This window comes from Phaseolus vulgaris, chromosome 11, assembly GCF_051622355.1.
Source record: "Phaseolus vulgaris cultivar YP4 chromosome 11, ASM5162235v1, whole genome shotgun sequence".
NCBI lineage: Eukaryota > Viridiplantae > Streptophyta > Magnoliopsida > Fabales > Fabaceae > Phaseolus > Phaseolus vulgaris.
In genome coordinates this window covers 4968860-4989086 of record NC_143508.1, presented here as the reverse complement: position 1 = coordinate 4989086, position 20227 = coordinate 4968860, and the positions used below count along the sequence as shown (strand labels likewise).

Sequence of the window (20227 nt, the reverse complement as noted above, 5' to 3'; positions counted from 1 at the left end):
TATTCTGACAGTGAAGTTTTTCCCGAATCAAGTAGTTCTATTAGTTCTTGGAACACATATCTTATATCTTCACCAATTGTATAAAAAATGTTTTATACAAAATGATATTATATTGTATTAATACCTTAATTGTAGTTCTATATATACATTTTTAATTTTACTATTTAATTCCATATAGTATTAAGATTAATTTATCTTGAGTTGTATATTGACAGTGAATGTTATAAAACATTGATGAATGATTCTGAAGTCCATACAAAATGAAAACTGACAAGTTATACATTAAATTTTAAAATCAAGCTTTTTTCTATATACTACGGATTTTAAAGTGATCCATCAGTGATAATTAAAGTGTGTTTAGATCTACTATGAATTTAATCAGTGTAAAAATACAAACTTTGTTAGGAATGTAAGTCTGAGTTTATAAATGAAACAACTGAGCATGGTATAATAAGAAAGAAGAGGCATAGGGTAGAAATTGTGTTGATAATTTGAACCATGCTCTATCTATCTATATATATATATATATATGTCATACTAAGATTTACTGAGGAAATTCTTGAACCAATGTGCCGAGAATTTGGGGTATCTTTTCAAGCCATCTTTGAAATCCACAAAGACGAGTCCAAATCGCACACTATAGCCAGAGTCCCACTCCAAGTTATCCAGCAATGACCACACAAAATATCCCTTTACATTCACACCATCCCTTGTATGCATAAAAATCAACAAAAACAAAGTAATTATCCAAAACGGTCACTCACTCCTGTACTAGTTTTCTACTCTTTTACACCCACTTCTTACAGTAAAATAAAATGTGAGAAAAATTATTTTCCCCCTTTTTCCTATAAATGGTAAATGTAAAAAGCAAGTATGAAAAAAAAAATATAGCATCAATCTGTGAATCTATATGCATAAAACTATGACAAAACCTTACTTACTTGATTGCAGTTTGAAGATAATAAAGATGCCAGTATAAGTAATCAACTCTGTATGTATCTCTAAGGCTTTCTTCAAGTGAAAGTGTTGGATCGTTCACCTCGTCATAACCTATCAATTAATTTTGCATAAATTTCATTAATTTTTTATGAATCATTAGCTTTTTCAATATTACACTATGTGATGGAGGACTAGAATTGCATCACTATGCACATTATTGTTTGAGAAGAAATGTCTCATACCGTTTTCAGTAATGTAAATTACAGGGTTGTTGTAGTGCTTCTTGATGAAAAGCAACAGTCGTCGGAATCCTCGTGGATAAATGCACAACCAGTTAGAAGCAGCCTGGAAATTATTATAAATAAGAGTTTAATTACAATTTTGTATACGGTCTTTTAGAGTGAACAAAAGTAAAAAATGTAAAGCATTGATATGTAACATTGGTGCCAATGAAATACATACCATTGGACCAAGGAGCCTGCCATCATGCTGATCTGTAATTGAAAAATAAAAAAACCACGTTTTCAATAAATTTTATTTGAGTTCTGTATGGCCATTCATTAGAGGAGAAGCAACTAGTTCAGGCATATAAACAACTTGATTATTACTTGTAACATTAACAAGAGAATCAGTTTGTAAGGCTGGTCTGACACCATGTTGGTGAGGTGCATAGGCAGCATAAAAGGATGAGTAGTAGTTTAGGCCCAGAAAATCAAATGACCCTTTGAGTTGCCAGGACTCTTCTCTGGTGAACTCTGGTAGCCGGTTTCCCAACATAGATCGCATGCTCTTTGGATACTCACCTTTAGTGAGTGGTTCCATAAACCTAATAACACAAAATGCAAAATGTAGATGCAATCAACAAGTAGTACCGAAACAGCACAAATGCTACATCACTACTTTCGAATCTAGCTGGTTAGACTTAAGAGTGTTTCTTTTAAACTCAAGTGTAGTTAATTTGAATTCCTAAGTAATATACAATCAAATTATTTTTATACAGGTTTCGGAGAAGAGATATAATTTGTCTAAACAGCACATATCACACCACATTAAGATGAGTACCACACATCAATCTAAGTGATATCATCCACTAATGGCGATCAATGCCTTTACAGTAACATTTCATAATTGCATAGCCAAATAATCTTGTTGGTCCACATTTTTCTTACATGATGGAGTAGTATACCAGCATTCATGCCATGATCATATTTTCAATGATAAATATCGTCTCTGTCCATTTTCGTTTCCTTCAAAAAGTTGAGTATAACCTTACCATCCAAACATGAAGTCAAGGCCTCGACGTGCAGCATCTCGATCAGATTTCTCTATTGAAACCGGAACGTACCAGTCAGAATTCAAGGTAATCCCTATTAAACCCTTTTGAGATGCCTGCATACATATTTTCAAATATTTTGGCAATTTAGTTACTAACAGCATCCAATAACTTTACATGAAAATTAGCATGGTCCGTCAGCAAAAAAGAAATTACGTTTGGGTTTTATACTCATTGACCCTCTATTAGAAAAGTTCAAGTCTCATGTTATCTAAATTTCAGGACATATTTGGAGATTTAAAATTAAAACACTCAAGAATACAGAGGACCTGATACTTGGTCTTATACAGTTTGGCAGCAGCAGCATGAGCAAGAAGTTGGTAGTGTGAAGTCAAATAGGGCTCAGTTCCGGAATCACCACCAGTGCAGTTCAGTTTTAACCAATCAGAACACCGACCAGGTGCAAACCTACCATTTGCATAGCCATTCTTGCTCACACTCCTTGGTTCATTCAAAGTAATCCAATGTTTCACCCTATCTCCAAATTCCTTGAAGCAAACTTCAGCATAGTCCCTAAAATCATCTCTGCATGCTCATATGAATTATATATGTTTATCAAATCATTATCTCTTCAATGTTTATCAATCAATTATAGCTCTAGGTGGAAATTGGAGTCACTCACACAATGTGACGGTTTAAGAAACCCCCATACTCATCCTCTAACGCTTGGGGAACGTCCCAATGAAAAAGGGTGACATATGGTTGCAGACCTGCATGATTCACGATGATCATTTGAGTGACAACCCTATGGACATGATACTAAAGCAATGTAAAGAGTTAAATAAGGAAATAAATTTTAATCAATTATGACCATTAGCCATTAGCTTATTGATAAGGTTGTTGTAGTAGTTTATTCCTTCTTGGTTTACACCTGCACTAAGCTTTCCTTCTGCAGATAAGTTATATGTTAATAGTATGTCACGAAACACAAACTAGAGAAATAAATTATTTGGGTAGAATATAAATAGAACTTAACTTACTCGGTAGAATCCTAGACCAAGAAATGGAAAATCTATAAGCATCCAAATTCATGTACTTCATGATTCCAATATCCTCCTAAAACATGTGCCCCAATGTATCATGACTATATATATTAGTTATATATTTCATTCATATGAAAACCACTTATCTAGTACTACTATTTGAAACCATATATACCTTGTACCGATGATATGAGTCGTCTGCTACATCTCCATTACTTCCATCTTTTATTTTTTCTGCACGGCATTTCATTGATAAATAAGTTGAAATTATACATGTAATTGTGCAATTTATAGTTATATCAAGTACTACAAGAAACCACACTCAACACATACAGCTGGAAAACTACTCATTCAGTTAGTTAGTAGTTATCAGCAATAGAATTCTCCACGAATCCTCTCCTTTACTTTCATCTCTATGATATCTGGCCACATCCAATCAACCTTCTCTGAATTTGATTGCAAGCAATAACATGGTTGGTGTAACAGGGTCCAAAATTGCTCCCAAACTCCCACAAACCCAAAATTCTAAAAGGCTGGAGCAATTAAAAAACACCTACTTTCTTCATTCCTTAACAATTGTATTATTAAGTGTGAATAGAGGATATAACTTTTATTTCATGCTACTTCCAATAAGAATACGATCTTTCTAAATAGTCTTATAATAGAATTATAAAATTTTACATTTTTTTTCATAAAACCTATACTATAAATTATATTTACAATCAAAATATAAATAAAATTCAAAACTAGAATTAAAGGTAATAATTATTTACCTATTCAAATTTCTAAACAAACTGATAACGATTTGAGTTTAATGCTAACATTATGTTCTCTCTAACTTCCAAACATTTTTCCAAGTGAGTGGCAACAACTGCATTTACTCTTATCTGAAAAACAAAATGAATAATACTATGAAACAGTGGTGAAGGAGATACACACGTGGGTATTTGTGAGTGAAAGTATCCCATATACTGGGTCCTCTTCCACCTTCCCTTGCAGCACCTTCATACTACACAGCAAAACCATGTCTCTTAGTAAAGGAGAGCAATTACCAAATTGGAAGATAAGACGATTAAAATTAATTACAATAACAAAACATAATATGATAGACTTACCTGGTATGCTGAGGATGCTGCCCCAAAAACAAAGTCTTGGGGAAAACTGCTCCGGTTGAGAAATGAAGCGCCAAGAATGGGTGCAATGGCCTTGGAATGAGTGATGTTGACGAAGGAGGTAACAAAAAGTGAGAAAACGCAGAGCAACGGAAACAAGTCCAAACGCAATGCCATCATCGTGACTCGGGTAAGTGTTTCTGCTCTCCTTCTTTATCACATGATTTACTTTTCCATTCAAAGTAGGAATAAAGATTATATTTTGATGTAATGCATTTATTGTATTTAATTAACTAATTAATATAATTTTGATAAAGATGGTAATAAAATATTAATAGATGTTAGTTAATATGATTTTTAAAATATATTATTTATAAAAAAATAATTTTATCTCAAACAATGATTCCTCAATGTGGTTTACAGAAATTGTATTTTTATTTCACCTTTAATAATTTTTAAAAATTACCATAAACACATAAACAAATGTAACAAAAAAATAAAAATGAAATTAAAACATAGTGAAGAAAAAATATAATAAAAGCTAATAAATCATGGCAATTTGATATACTTGTTACGGCATGATATAAAAATGTTAGAAATCTTCATAATTTCATGTACTTTGATGCATAATAAATGTTACAATAAAACCTCAAACTAGCAATAATATTATAAACCAAAATAAGTATTATTATGCGATACAAAATGTTAATTTTTGTAAACTTTTAAAAAATATAAAATTATTTTTAAATTTACTTTTAAATTATGTAAAATGTAAGTTCACATCTACTCTAATATATATTCAACTTAACTAATTTTAAGTGGAACACTGACCTTTTAACAAATACTTTAACTTTTTAAAAGATAAAGTATTTGTATTGGTATTAGATTAGTTTTACTAATAGTCATTTAATGTTAAATAGTAATAGAGATGATTTCGTCAACTTTAACTTTTTTATTTTTATTTTTTATAAGTAAAAATATTTATGTTTGTTTGATTAATGTCGGTTTAGTAGACTATAAGTGAAATAAGTAGTAAAAAGTAATTAAATATCAATTAATTTAATGATAAAAATAATTAGTTATTATATTAATTAAATTAGATATTATTTTTTATAAATTAAAAATTATTGATATTTAAAATACTTTATACTATTATTAATATAAGTTTATAAAGTAGTTTTTAAATTGATATTTAATATTATAATTACAAAATTTTAGTTAATTATCTTAAATTCAAAATTAAACTTTAATTATAAATTAGTAATTTGAAGAAAGCAAGTAAAAAATTTTAACTACTAATTATTTTATACTTTATATTCTAAATTAGTCTTTAATTATATATTAGTGATATGAAGAAAAGAAGTTAAATCAAATATGAGAATCTCTTTTTTATCGATGAACAATAAATAAAATATATGAACAATAATTACTTTAGAGACTCAAACCTTAAAGACAAATCACTTTAACAAAGAAAAAGAGATGATCTACTCAAATTTTGCACTATAACTTTGAAATACAGAAAAAAAAAAAGAGTAGATAGACTCACTTGACCATACACCCTCACATAATTTATAAACCCCACTCTATCTCTCTCTCAAGAAGCACTCTTTCTTTATTGTTCCCACACTTTCCTACCAATGCTCTCTTCCATTTCTATTTACTTATATGATAATGACACAAACTTAACTTAACATGACAAAAATCGTGTTATAATCACATAATTTCTTCACAATAAAGTTGTATTGAGGATGATAAAAAAAATTATTATAAGCCAAAGTGATGCTTCCATACATTCTTAAAAACAATCTAATTTGATAACAATAACACAAACACCATATGTGCATGCTTGCTTAGTATATGACTGTGAATCTTTACACGATTTATCACTCTTCCGAGAGTAACTCTTACCACCCATACATGAAATAAACTTCTGTTTCAAGTGTTTTTTATAAGATTTGTGTCTCTAAGAGACAAAAACCAATTAGGTATTAAGGTTATGCCTATTATACCCTTTTGAGACATCTGCATACATTGGTTTAAAAGTTCAAATTTTCAAAAGAAAGTGTGAAGCAACCTTTACAAATAGTATAAATCCACGACAGTCTTCTTAAGGATAAGCAACATTTCATGTAAGTGCGTCTCATTACACCACGCGTATCACCAAATTTCTAAGTTTGTTCAGAAAATTACATTCATACATAGATGTTAAATGTGCTGAACTAAACCCATAAAGAAGCATTGTTTTAGAAAAGAAACTCACACCACGCGTGGACTTAAAAGCCGCCATTCTCATCTTCTAAAATTGTTGGAGATCCCACATCGATTAGAGATCAAGATATTTCATTGTATAAAGTGGGTGCAAACCTCATCTCATGAGTCGGTTTTATGGGGTTGAGTTAGGCTTAAAGTCCACTCCGTAATGTGGTATCATAGTCATTTCGAGTCTATCGTAGCGAGTGTTTGTTGAGCTTATCAGGTCCCTCGCTATCAGGTCATTATTGGACCACCCATAATATGTTAACCTCACCCCATGAGCTAATTTTATGGAGTTGAATTAGACTTAAAATCCAATTCGTACTAAACTGAAAGTGCATTTACATTGAATCATTTGATTTTGAATTCAAACTATAAGCACTAGCTCACTGATTTGTTTGATACAAATCATGTTGTTGACTCCTTCCACCTTTTATCTGAATTTCTGAATTTCATTTTCCATTATCAAAAAAGACGGCTGTCTTTTATACCACATTTTTTAACATCAAAATAAACATAATATTAATATCTTAACTTGTTTGGTCAAAGACAAAACAACATTAATTTTGACCACCAAGTTGCATGAAAAACAAAAAGGATGACCAAGAACAGAGTTTTTAATCCCTATCCAAACCAGCTATTAGAACCAACAGTAAAAGACTAATCTCAATAATAAATAATATTTTACATGTTCAAAGTTTTTCTAATACATATATAGTTTGGTGGGTAGGTTCATGTACTGTATAATAGTTTGTCCAAAATTTTGAAGCAATCAAACTTTCATAAAACAAGGAGTTGATGCTAATCCGTTTCAGAAACATTTGAAGATGTTAAAATATTACCATGCGAACATGCCCCATTTTTATTTTAGTTAGTTATTTTAATCAATTATTAAATTTTTCAATCCAAATATAATAATACACTTATAAATTATTATTCAAACGATACATTACTGATAAAATTATTAAAACATACTTATATGTAATAACAGTAGTAATAATAATAATAATAATTAAATAAATACTAACTGTGTATTAGTACTAACAATAGTAATAGTAATATTATTAATAATAATAATAATAGTAATAATCTCTTTAAATATATCTATTAATTTTGTTTCTTCTCACTCTGTAGCAGAGGTGAGGAAATGTTAAAGCTAGTATAGTAGTAGAAAGGACAGTTGTGGGAAGACAGATTATAGAGATCAAAACTAAAGGGAAGAATATTGAGCAAGGAAATGATGAATTTATAGTAGATGCATAAGTTTCTTTAGTTGAATAAAGATATGAATTTGATAGTACGCATCTAAGTTTCTTCTCTGAAGTTAAGCAATTTGAAGTAATGTAGGGATACACGAAAATGCAAATGGATGATGTATAATCATGTTAGTGTATTAAATATATGAATAGAAGGTAGATGAAATTTTGTAACAATGGAGATGTTTTGTGTTGGAAGAGATAACTTGTTATAACTTATGTAACTTAATACTTTGTAATATAGTGTAAAAGGGATGGTACATGACTTTGTGATATTTTTTTAATAAAAAAAAGGCAAAATATTTTTTTTTCCTTGATATGTTGCTTCCTTGTTGAAAATTTGTGTGGAAGTTTTTTTCTTTCCTTTATCGAAATGTATGTATTAATTGAAAGTTGTTTTTTTTTCCTATCAGCAAAGAATAAAGAAAATAAAATGAAACATTTTAAGAAGTGTTCCACCATCTATTATATAAACACTTCAGGGGTATTCTAACACTTATATAAAAATGGTCGAGGTCAACCTCCTTAACACTTGACCTATATACAATCTTGAGGCTCTACAAACCACGCCTAACCAATCCTCAATACTAAAAAAGAATGGTAGGTCACATAAAAAGAAAACATCAACTACCCTATCGAGGTCCTTATAAGTAATCTTTAAACAAAAAAGGGCAAAACACAATACAACCAAAATATCTCATAAAACCATCAAAAGCCCACAATACACATAAAAAAACCCCACCCACAAAAACTCACTCACACTTAAATCCACTTTCTTCAAGCCTAAAAATCTTATCTTCGTGCTTCAAGCCTCAACAACTATCTACCACGAGAACCTACACAAAAATCCACCTATCCTGGACATATAAAAATTAAACATTTTGCATAACATCATTTTTTCAAATACTACAAACAACACATGGGATCCAAGCAACAATCTGAATATGAGAAATTCGCCAAGCTTTCCTTAACCGTAATCCAAGACCAAAATTTCTTTTGAACCACATTAAACAATAATTGTTTTCTTTGTATTTGTCACTTCTTGAAGCGCCATTGATTATGATTTGTTTTATAGTATTATTATTTTTTAAAGTAAATATTGTGTTTATTATGTACATTTCCCTCATATAAATTATTTATTCTTCTGTGAAAATAATTTAACCGAATTAATAAATTGAAATTTTAACTTAAATACAAGCAATCAATTAATGTTAAACATTGTAGGTTGCATATATTGTATAGATGATGGAGATGGTAAATAAAAAATTTATTATAACAATGTTTTTCATTATCATGGTAACAATTGTATCGATTACAAAAGATCTATAACATATATCAGCATATACATGTATTTTTTCATCTAGGTCCAATAGGACTTTACAATCAAAGAACAAAATAAATCTCTATTTTTAAGGCCTATTTAGAATAAAAGAATATCAAATAAAAATATTAAATAGTTACCAATATAATAATTTAATAAAAAAATTATAATATCATTTACTAGAGCCATAAAGTCTTGTTTCTTTCTTGAGGAAGTTCTTGTACCACATTGCTGAGAGCTTTTGATATCTTTTCAAACCATTTTTATAATCTATGAAGACCATTCCGAATCGTGATGTATAGCCTGAAGACCACTCAAAATTGTCGAAGAAAGACCATACATAATATCCCTTTACATTTGCGCCATTCCTATAATGAATAAATGAAATGAAAATAAATTAAAAATTATTAAGTTAAATAACAACCTAAGATAGAATTTTTGTACAAATAATAATTAATTACCTAATTGCCGATAGAATATAATAGAGATGACGATAATGATAATCAATTCTGAAAGTATCCATAAGAGATTCTTCAAGTGATAAGGAGGGTTCATTATACTCATTTACACCTATAAAAGTGAAGAAGAATATAGTAAAAATTAGAATACACACTTATTAACAAGATAGGAATATTGAAAATGATGTAGAAATATGTTAAATTGAATATAGATATGAACAATGTGATTTACCATTTTCTGTGATGAAAATCAAAGGATTATTGTACTTTTCTTTGGTATATAATAAAAGATCACGAATTCCTCTTGGATAAACATATAACCAATCAGAAGCAATCTGCAAATAATTACAAAAAAAAATGTTAATTATATATTTTATCAGAATTAAATGATTGAACTTGTAGAGAATTTTTATGTGTTAGTGAGTATAAAAGTACCTTTATTCCAATAGGTTTTCCATCGCGTTCAACTATAATCAATCAAAAACATAAAACAGAATATATTGTTAGTCATGATCATATTCAAATATGTATGCATCCAATTTAAGGTATTGATAGAATCTTAGAAAATTGAAGTCCTTACATGCAGCAGTGACAAGAGAATCGGTTATGTAGCTAGGGTTGACATTGCTTAGTTGAGGTGCATCAGAGGCATATGCTGTAGAGTAATAGTTTAGACCAATAAAATCGAATGAACCAACAAGTAATCTAGCTTGCTCTGTGGTGAACTTTGGCAATCTTGTTCTCACAAGTGATCTCATACTTTTTGGATAGTCTCCAGAAGTTAATGGATCCATAAACCTGAAATCATTTAGCATTCAAATCAGTTTTTTATTCATCAAACCAAATAGAAAATTTGTCAAGTTCCTATATCAAATAGCCTTCTAAAGCTAAGAATTATGAATCCAATTCAAAATAGATAGTAATTGTACTTTGTATTTAATTATTTGTATAAACCAAAGCTAGATAGAGTGTGAGAGAAACTCTTACCATCCATACATGAAGTCTATTGCTCTTTCAGCAGCCTTTTGATCAGATTTGGTATCTCTGAGTGGCAAATACCAATTAACTACCAAGGTTATGCCTATCACACCCTTCTGAGATGTCTGCATATATCATATTCAGATATTAAGTTTTAAAAACAAAAATATAAGACAACCTTTAGGAATATGGCAAAGTCTACTCAATTTTAACATGACTAAAAAATTAATAACTAACCTGATACTTAGTCTTGTAGACACGAACAGCTGCTGCATGAGCAAGAAGTTGGTGATGTGTAACCAAATAGGGTTCCGTTCCAGAATCACCACCAGTGCAATTTGAATTCATCCATGCAGAACAACGACCTGGTGCCATTTCTCCATTTGCATAGCCATTTTGACTATAACTCCATGGCTCATTCAATGTAACCCAATGCTTCACCCTATCACCAAATTCCTTAAAGCAAAGTTCTGCATAATCTCGAAAATCCTTCCTGAAGAACAATATATGTTTGATTGTCAAATTATATTCCTATCCAAGATGTTAAATGTGCTAAGCACTAATATAAGCTATATTAATTTCAGAATTGAAACTTACACTATTAGTGGACTTAAAAAACCACCATACTCGTCTTCTAGTGCTTGGGGAAGATCCCAGTGAAAAATAGTCACAAATGGTTTTATACCTATGATTGTTAATATTTAATTAATAATAATCATATATGAAATATGATAAAATTAAAGTTGAAGTAGAATAAAATTTAAATCAGAGTTTAAATTCTAACCATTAGCAAGTAACTCATTGATAAGGTTGTTGTAATAATTTATTCCTTCTTGATTTATACCTCCACTTAGCTTTCCTTCTGTAAATAGTTCAATAAAAAAAAAATAGTTAATATAAAATTAAGATCCAAAAATGGAAAACTTAGTAAAAATTAATCATTAATTAATTACAAGAAAATAACTTACTGGGTAGAATCCTTGACCAAGATATGGAAAATCTGTATGAATCCAAATTCACATCCTTCATCATTCCAACATCATCCTACAGACACAGAAAAATATGTTATACAAAATTTATGAACACCAATAACTATATATGTTTTTCGAAATAAACAATTGGTATATAATAGGATACAAAAATAAAATAAAAGTGATGAGATCAAACCTTGTAAAGATGATATGAGTCGATGGCCACGTCTCCGTTGCTTCTATCCTGGATCTTACCTGCATAATATATTTGTTTATTATTGAAGATGACTCAGAAGAAATATTATTTGTTTATGAATTTTGTTCCATTCCCATTCTTTGATATCTTCTTATATGCAGTGAGTTACCTGGATATTTATGAGTGAAAGTATCCCATACACTTGCTCCTCTACCACCTTCCATTGCTGCACCTTCGAACTATATGACAAACATAAAAGAAATCAAAATCATGGAAGAAAGTAATTGAATTGGTAGATATATACTGAGCATTCTCTTTATGTGTTTGTCTGTAAGAAGTTATATATACCTGGTAGGAGGAAGATCCAGCTCCAAAGATGAAGCCTTGAGGGAAAGAGTTCCGATTGAGTGAAATGTCAATAGTTGGTGAAACTGAAACTGCTTCTTCGCATGTAACTTTAGAAGATCTAAGAAGAAGAAGAGCAAAGAGGCACAGAGAGAGAGAGCTGTAGAAGGCCATGTTATTCTGCTTAGACGTTTGATGCTGTTTCTGTGAATGCTTCATCTCTTTAAATAGGAAGGAATCGATACCTCATACTTTGACCACTTGATTTCATTTGCATAATATTTTTGACTTAGAACTCTGACTCAACTTTTACTTACTTTTTTCATAAAACTATTATTAAAGAACTTTTCCCACGTTTGTTTTCCTATATAGTTGAATATCCAAATAGGCGGCTGCAGTAAAACAGAACTTTTAAAACAGGTTTTTTTTTGTTTTTAAAAGGGCATGCCCATGATGTTTCTAACACGAAGTTGCATGGAATCTCTGTCTAATAACAGAAATAATAGTTTATTTTATTTTTTATATGACCACGTGTGAGTCTGTCGTTTGAATGCTAATTAAACTAACTAATGATACATACATAAATTAAATAATGCCATTAACTTTTAAAAATTTCCCATAAGATGCAATAAATTGACAAATATATAATAAGTTGTAAATGACATCTTCTTTCTTAACTAAAGAAATTTTTTAAGACAACATAACATCAAATTAACTTTATAAAATGTGACATTATGTTAAAGTGGTCTAAGCCGAATATAACATGATAAAAAGATTATTGTTTTTTAAAACTAAATATTATAGTTACTTTTAAATTTAATTTTATATTATATAAAATGAACATGTCGGTTAAGTGAATATTCACTACAATAGAATAGAAGAAGTTTATGGAAGGATATCTTAAATTCTAAGTATGGTGGGTGGAGGGGCTTAAGGTCTCAAGTTCAGATTGTATGGAGTCGATGTGGTGGAGAGACATAAGAAAAGTTTGGAATCTAGAGGAGTGTGGTAATGACTTTGATGATAGATGTAAGTGGGAAGTAGGAGATGAAGAAGAAATTAGGTTATGGGAGGATAAGTTGGTGGACAATGTTCCTTTAATGCAAAAATTTCCTAGACTATTTTCGATCTCAATATCGCACTTTGTCATAAGTTGGGATTTGGAATAATAATATATGGTTGTGGAAGTTGAGTTCGAGAATGACTTTTTTTGTGTGGGAATCTAGTTAGACTGAACTTCTATCGCAGGTGTTAGATAACAAGAGGTTATTAAGAAAGAGTGAAGGTACGGCCGATAAATGGCTTTGGAGGGATGTAGAATCTACAAACTTCTCTGTGAAGGCAACCTATTATATTCTTTTGGGGGAAGAGTCTGCAGGGTATGGAGACTTATTCGCGAAGTTCTAGAATCTAAAGATCTTACCCTTGGCTAAATTGGTATCTAATTAATTACTAAGATTTTAGCTACTTACTATTTTATATTCTAAATTAGTTTTTATTAGTCTTTTAGAGACTAAGTTAGAATATAAAATATTAGTAGCTAAAATCTTGATAGCTAATTTATATACCAATTTAAAAAATATTTTATAATTTTTTATTAATAATAGAAACCACTTTAGCTACCAATAATATTTTAGTCTCTAAAACAATATCTAATTTAATCAATATAGTGACCAATTATTCTTGGTCTCTAAATTTGGTTGTTATTTAATAATTTTCTTGTAGTGTTAATTAAAATTGTTAGAAATTATGTTTGACACACAAACATGGTATATAAATATAAAGCCTTAAGTTTTGAGTTAGTATTCATATGTTGTGAATAAAAATGTTAGATATGGATTTTATGATGAAATAAAGTGTTTAAAAATTATAATATACTTAGTATTTTATATATGTTTATTAATGGAATAAGTTGGTAATAATGGTAAAAAATTGAAATATTTGACTTAAATTGTATTTCAATGCATATACTTTGATATGTATTTAAGAGAACATCTTTACAAAGTAAAATTAAATATTTTTTATTTTAATTTAGAAAGATAAACATAATTGAATAGTTCATGAAGATGTGATGTTATGGTAGAGGATAATAAATAATTAACATGATTCATGTTATTTGTATTTCATATAAGAAAAATGGGTTGTGTGGATTTGATCGACGTTAAACGTGTGTTGAACTGTGTGTGGGCTTGGCAGACGCTAAACGTGTGTTGAACTTTGCATCAGCTTGGCCGACACTAAACGCATGTTGAACTTTGTGTGGACTTGACCGACAACGTGTGTTGAAATTTTACTTAGTGATATATTTAGAATTCACCCACTTTCTCCCTCTGCGCGCGCTCATATTTCTCCAAACTTGAAAACCTAAGTGGAAGGGTTTTCCACGATAGTAGCAGCTCCTCCCATCTGGTCCTCCTTACTGAGTTCCTTTTTTTCAGCTTATAGTTATCATTCCTCCTCGTCCGCAACTCAACCTTTGTTATTTTTCAACTTCTCACCGTTTTCATTTCAACGTAGTTGTTCATCTTCTTCCCCCAATAAATCCCGCCGTACCTCCATAGGTCCATATGAGTTCCTTCACAACTTCATTTGGTAAGGAAATCCCAATACACGTGTGTTGTGGTTATTTTTTTGAGTTGTTTCTAAGTTCGTTGAATGCATTTTTGTGTCATTGCAGTGGAGTCGAAGGGTTTGGTGTCATGATGGTGTTGCGTATGTGGTGTCGTTGTGCCTTGTGTGGTGGTGGGGTGCATTACTGATAAGTGAAATTAGCTTAAAGTTGAGTTTGATGTTTTTTTTTCAATTTACTGAGTTTTTAGATGAATTTGGAATTGGAATGAATTTGTAATTTGAATGAAATTTAGAATACAGGTTAAGGAATCCCTGAAACTACTCGAAACTATTTTTTTAGCGTACTTAAGCGTCAGCCAAAGCCCACACGCACCTTTAATTAATTTTTAATTGTATTCTTAACTTCTTGTTTTGTTTTTGTGTGGCCTTTTCTTTTCTTCATTTCGTCTACTTAAGTGTTACTAATTAATTTATTAGAACCTTTTGTGTGGGCTTAACTCATGCAATATTTTTTTTAATTTTTTAATTTTCCTATTGTGTTATCTTAGCAGACGCTATTTCATTCCATTGGAGTCGGTATAGCTTAAGTTATTTGCGTCATCTAATCGTGGGTTTCGACAACGCAAATAACATCCCATTTTCAAGCCCAAAAACTAATGTTGCTTCTAGGCTTTTTAACGTACACTCCTGAGCTGCCGCATAGTCGTTGTTTTTATTGACATTAATATACGTTTTTTTATGTATAGTTCAATAGGACATGAAAAAAAATAGTAAAATAAATCATTATATCTTATTTATGTCCATTAGGACCTCTTAATATTAAATAAAAATCAATAATTATTTACAAATATGATCATCTTGATAAAATTAATGCTCAATTTCCTTCTTGAGAAATTTTTTGAACCATAATGCAGAGATTTTTTGGTATCTCTTTAAACTATTTTCATAATCCACGAAGATCATTCCAAATCGTGATGTATAGCCTAAAAACCACTCAAAATTGTCAAACAAAGACCACACATAATATCCTTTTACATTTGCGCCATTCCTACGCATAAGAAAAAAAAATGAGTTAAAAACTATTCAGTTGAATGAGTAAAATAACATCAACATTTTATATAAATAATAAATCATTTACCTTATTGCAGATTTAATATAAAAGAGATGACGATAATGATAATCAATTCTAAAGATATCCATAAGGGATTCTTCAACTGATAATGTTGGATCATTGTACTCATTTATACCTATAAATTGTAAAATATATGTCAGGAGGAAAATTCAATAGCTTAGGAAAATTGAAAATTATGTAGAAAAATATATATAATTAAAGGAATTTAAATATATATAGACAAGTGTTACTTACCATTCTCAGTAATGTAAATTAAAGGATTGTTGTATTTTTCCTTTGTATATAGTAAAAGATCACGAATTCCTCTTGGATAAACATATAACCAATCAGAAGCAATCTGCATATAATTAAAAAAGATAATTCTATACTTTATTAGGATTAAATGAACTTGTACAACATTTGCATGTTTTGGTGGGTATACACGTACCTTTATTCCAATAGGTTTCCCATCACGTTCATCTGCAATCAATAAAATTCAGAAAACACAAACTATTGTTAACAATGATCATATTTAATCATGTATACAAGGAAATTAGGTACTGATATGATTGAAGTACTTACAAGCAAGAATGAGATGAGAATCTGTTATGTAGCTAGGTTTGACATTGCTTAGATGAGGTGCATCAGAGACATACGTGGTAGAGTAATAATTTAGACCAATAAAATCAAATGAACCAACAAGTAGTTTGGCTTGTTGAGGAGTAAACTTTGGCAATCTTGCTCCCACAAGGGAGTGCATGCTTTTTGGATAATCTCCAAATGTTAGTGGATCCATAAACCTGAAATCAGTTACTTACCATTCATTTTTCTTTATTATACACCTTTGAAGACCCAAAATTTAAGGTTTAAGAAATATGTTGAAACCTTAAAAGCTAAACACTAAACCTTAAACCAGATATAAATAAAGGTGGGAGAAAATCTTACCATCCATACATGAAGTCAATTGCTCTCTCACTAGCCTTATGATCAAGTATACTATCTCTTAATGGCAAAAACCAGTTAGCTACTACAGTTATGCCTATCACACCTTTCTGAGAGGCCTACATATACAAAATTCATATATTTAGTTCTTAAAACAAAAATATAAAACAATCTCTATGAATAATTTCATGTTTCCAACTTTTAGTTCAATTTAAATTTAGTATGGCAGAGTCTACTTAACTATAACATATGTAATATGTTATGAATAAATCAACAAACCTGATACTTGGTCTTGTAGACACCAACAACTGCTGCATGAGCAAGAAGTTGGTGATGACTAACCAAATATGGCTCTGTTGCAGAATCACCACCAGTGCAATTTGAATTCATCCAAGCAGAACAACGACCTGGTGCCATTCGTCCATTTGCATAGCCAAATAGACTGTAACTCCATGGTTCGTTCAATGTAACCCAATACTTCACCCTATCACCAAATTCCTTGAAACAAAGTTCTGCATAGTCTTGAAAATCTTTCCTGTAGATTATTGATATATGTTTGATTAGAAAATATATTCATATCCAGATATTAAATGTGCTAAGCACATACAAAAGCTATATTTTAGAATTGAAACTTACATTATCAGGGGACTCAAAAAACCATCATACTCATCTTCCAGTACTTGGGGAAGATCCCAATGGAAAAGAGTCACAAATGGTTTTATGTCTGTAGTTATTAATATTTAATTAATAATGATATCAGTAGTGAAGGAAATATAATAAAATAGAGTTGGCGTATAATGAAATTTGAATAAATTGAATTTAAATTCTAACCATTAGCCACTAAATCATTGATAAAATTGTTGTAATAATTGATTCCTTCTTGATTTATACCTCCACTTAGCTTTCCTCCTGAAAAGTTTAATTCAGTAACAAATAAATAAGTAAATAGTTTATTATCAGGTTTTGTCTAAAACTCGTGTACTTTAAATTCAAATTTCTACAAATGAATTTTTTTTTTTTAATTTTAAAATTGGTAAATCATATATATGGAGTACAATTTGATTTCAAAGAAATCACCAACCAGATATATGATTTTGCGAAATTTCAAAGAATTCGTATGTGCTAAATATGAATTTAATGTAAACTTGTTAAAAAATAATTTATGAAGAAAATATATTTTTGGAAATACGATTTTAATAAGAAACTCGTACATCTAAAAGACAATTTTTAAAAAATAAATTGTGTTGAACTCATATATAATGTGCAACTTCAGTTATATTGAAATTATACTAAAATCGTATTTATAGTGTGCAACTTCAATTTAATATTTTTTTTAAAGATTTTTTTTAAAATTTTGAAATAATTTAAGAAAGATTTAGTTGTGTTATTTTAATTGAAAAGGATGTATGAAAATTAAATCGGAAAATTCTAAATTCAAGACGTTAACAATAAATCAGAAACTTAATTGAAAAATGTTAATAAGCAAATAAATGGGTAATTAATGACGGTTGTGTCTGGAACCGTCATTAATAAGCAAACAGACTGGTAATTAACGACAGTTATGTTTAAAACTGTTGTTAATTATGTATTTTTTAAAATTTCGCAACGCTTTTTCGTCCTCACTTATTCATTTTCACTTTTCTCTTCACTTGTTCACTCCAACTCACTCTTCACTCTCGGTTCCGCTGCTATTCGTCGTGCCATTGCGCTACTGCACCCACAACCTCTTACACCCACGAACTTGCGCCTTTGTTGTCGTCCTTGCGTCGTTGCTCCTCTCGTGATGTTGCTCGTCCCGCGCTGCTGCTCCTTCCGTACACCTCTCCCCAGCCTCCCTGTTCCTCTCGTGGGCTCCTTCCTCCCTTGCGGCACCAACGGCTAGCTCCTCTCGTGCGCCTTAGTGTCCTACGCAGCTGCCCACTCACGACAGTTTGTTGTTTATTTTTCTGAATGGCGATGGTTTTTTTATACGAGTTTGATAGGATGGTTTTTTGTTGTTGTTTATTTTTCTGAATGACAATGCGTAATTTATAACGTCATTCAAAATAACGACAATTCTCAAACCGTCTTTATATAACCTTTTAAACCATCATTAAAGTACTTTTCTACACTAGTATCTCTTTCATTGTCATCGGTTGGAATCGTATTTACCAAATTAGACTTCATAAATTATTTTTAGTCAGTTTAGATAAACTCCTATTTAGCACATTAAATTTTTTAAAAATTTTGCAAAATTATATACTTGGTTGGCCATTTTTTAAAATCGAATCGCATTTCATTTAACCAATTCTAAAATTAAAAAAAAAAATTATCCATCTATGAAAATTTAAATTAAAATTACATTAATTTCGAAAAACAAAACCTTCATTATCATATAATATTAAAAAAAATTAAAATTAAAATTGGTCACTAATTAAATCATATATCTTACTTGGCAGAATCCTTGACCAAGATATGGAAAATCTATATGAATCCAAATTCATATCCTTCATCATCCCTACATCTTCCTACACACAGAAAGGAAAAATTATAGATTTTGAATCTATTGCACCATTTATATCTATTTTTAAGTATATAAATCTTATTACAAAATACTAATAAAAGATAAAAAAAAGTGATAGGAAAATATACTTTGTAGTGGTGATACGAGTCAATGGCAACGTCCCCATTGCTTCTATCCTTGATCTTATCTGCATTTGAATAATTGAAAACAAGCATATATTTCTGTTCATTTTTTAACCTAGAAAAACTAAGATCACTCAGGAAAAGGTCTAATTCCGTTCCTTTCCCATGCATTGATCATCTGTTTGTATAGAGTGATTAATCACCTGGATGTTTATGTGTGAAAGTATCCCACACACTTGCTCCTTTACCACCTTCTCTTGCTGCACCTTCGAACTGCATATACATGTTCACGTGCATAAACATAAACATAAACACAGTCAAAATCATGCAGTAAATTATGTAAGTGAACATTCCCTATATGTTTATGTCTCCCTTGTAAGAACAGAAATGTTTATATACCTGATAGGAAGAAGATCCCGCCCCAAAGATGAACCCTTCAGGGAAACTGTTTCGATTTAGAGAAGTGTCAATAGGTGACACTGAAACTGCTTCTTCGCATGTAACTTTGGAACATCTTATAATAAGAACAAGAGCAAGAAAGCCAAGAAAGAAATAACCACTGAATGCCATGTCGTGTGATGTTTTTTTTGCTTCGTCGTTTGAATGTTAATTTGATGCTCTCTCACAAAATGCTTGCCTCTTTATATAGGAAAGGTATGCCTGTTACCAATACCATATTCTGACACTTGATATAATAATAATAACAATAATAATAATATATAATATACTAAGTGACTTAAATGAGTGACTAAACATTGAAATGACAAGTTTAATTAATTAGTAGATTATTGTTAGCTTTTCCCACGTTTTAAGATTTTGAGCCTTTTCCTAGT

The 20227-nt window shown here is 30.2% G+C and overlaps 3 protein-coding genes across 6 annotated transcripts; all 3 read right to left on the bottom strand.

The window, feature by feature from the left end:
- Positions 1-340: 340 nt before the first annotated feature.
- LOC137819661 (cyanogenic beta-glucosidase) lies at positions 341-4615 on the bottom strand. The gene is made up of 13 exons (XM_068623566.2): positions 4371-4615; positions 4195-4264; positions 3431-3489; positions 3253-3328; positions 3084-3161; positions 2895-2982; positions 2542-2797; positions 2213-2328; positions 1548-1765; positions 1402-1433; positions 1182-1284; positions 942-1050; positions 341-709 (listed from the first exon to the last, which is right to left on the bottom strand). Exons 1-13 carry the CDS (start codon positions 4545-4547, stop codon positions 538-540), a joined length of 1554 nt encoding a protein of 517 aa, XP_068479667.1. The 5' UTR covers positions 4548-4615; the 3' UTR covers positions 341-537.
- Positions 4616-9142: 4527 nt separating this feature from the next.
- Positions 9143-12341, bottom strand: LOC137827137 (cyanogenic beta-glucosidase). The gene is made up of 13 exons (XM_068633359.2): positions 12149-12341; positions 11970-12039; positions 11801-11859; positions 11602-11677; positions 11418-11495; positions 11231-11318; positions 10871-11126; positions 10643-10758; positions 10236-10453; positions 10091-10122; positions 9888-9990; positions 9659-9767; positions 9143-9565 (listed from the first exon to the last, which is right to left on the bottom strand). Exons 1-13 carry the CDS (start codon positions 12317-12319, stop codon positions 9370-9372), a joined length of 1572 nt encoding a protein of 523 aa, XP_068489460.1. The 5' UTR covers positions 12320-12341; the 3' UTR covers positions 9143-9369.
- A 3147-nt stretch (positions 12342-15488) lies between these two features.
- Positions 15489-20066, bottom strand: LOC137827147 (beta-glucosidase 24). Of its 4 annotated transcripts, none has more exons than XM_068633367.2 (13): positions 19794-20066; positions 19598-19667; positions 19401-19459; positions 19201-19276; positions 17601-17678; positions 17406-17493; positions 17049-17304; positions 16773-16888; positions 16410-16627; positions 16276-16307; positions 16083-16185; positions 15855-15963; positions 15489-15764 (listed from the first exon to the last, which is right to left on the bottom strand). In XM_068633367.2, the coding sequence occupies exons 1-13, from the start codon at positions 19962-19964 to the stop codon at positions 15584-15586; spliced, it is 1557 nt and encodes a 518-aa protein (XP_068489468.1). In that variant the 5' UTR covers positions 19965-20066; the 3' UTR covers positions 15489-15583. The 4 variants fall into 4 exon arrangements, with proteins under 4 accessions (XP_068489468.1, XP_068489475.1, XP_090153297.1 ...); XM_068633374.2 differs by having other exon boundaries at positions 17661-17678; XM_090297171.1 differs by having other exon boundaries at positions 16083-16307.
- Positions 20067-20227: the final 161 nt, after the last annotated feature.

Bases quoted from the DNA above. Each gene is read 5' to 3' on its own strand.
- LOC137819661 (XM_068623566.2), bottom strand. From the start codon at position 4,547: ATGATGGCATTGCGTTTGGACTTGTTTCCGTTGCTCTGCGTTTTCTCA. The intron at 3,490-4,194 runs GTGTGTATCTCC...AATGCCGTGCAG, and splicing joins TTTCACTCACAAATACCCAC to AAAAAATAAAAGATGGAAGT. The intron at 2,798-2,894 runs GTGAGTGACTCC...ATGAGCATGCAG, and splicing joins TTCTTAAACCGTCACATTGT to AGATGATTTTAGGGACTATG.
- LOC137827137 (XM_068633359.2), bottom strand. From the start codon at position 12,319: ATGGCCTTCTACAGCTCTCTCTCTCTGTGCCTCTTTGCTCTTCTTCTT. The intron at 11,678-11,800 runs GTTTGATCTCAT...CTGTGTCTGTAG, and splicing joins ACTCATATCATCTTTACAAG to GATGATGTTGGAATGATGAA. The intron at 9,991-10,090 runs GTACTTTTATAC...AATTATTTGCAG, and splicing joins GAAAACCTATTGGAATAAAG to ATTGCTTCTGATTGGTTATA.
- LOC137827147 (XM_090297171.1), bottom strand. From the start codon at position 19,964: ATGGCATTCAGTGGTTATTTCTTTCTTGGCTTTCTTGCTCTTGTTCTT. The intron at 16,889-17,048 runs GTTTGTTGATTT...TTGTATATGTAG, and splicing joins TCTACAAGACCAAGTATCAG to GCCTCTCAGAAAGGTGTGAT. The intron at 16,308-16,409 runs GTAAGTACTTCA...TATTGATTGCAG, and splicing joins TTCTCATCTCATTCTTGCTT to ATGAACGTGATGGGAAACCT.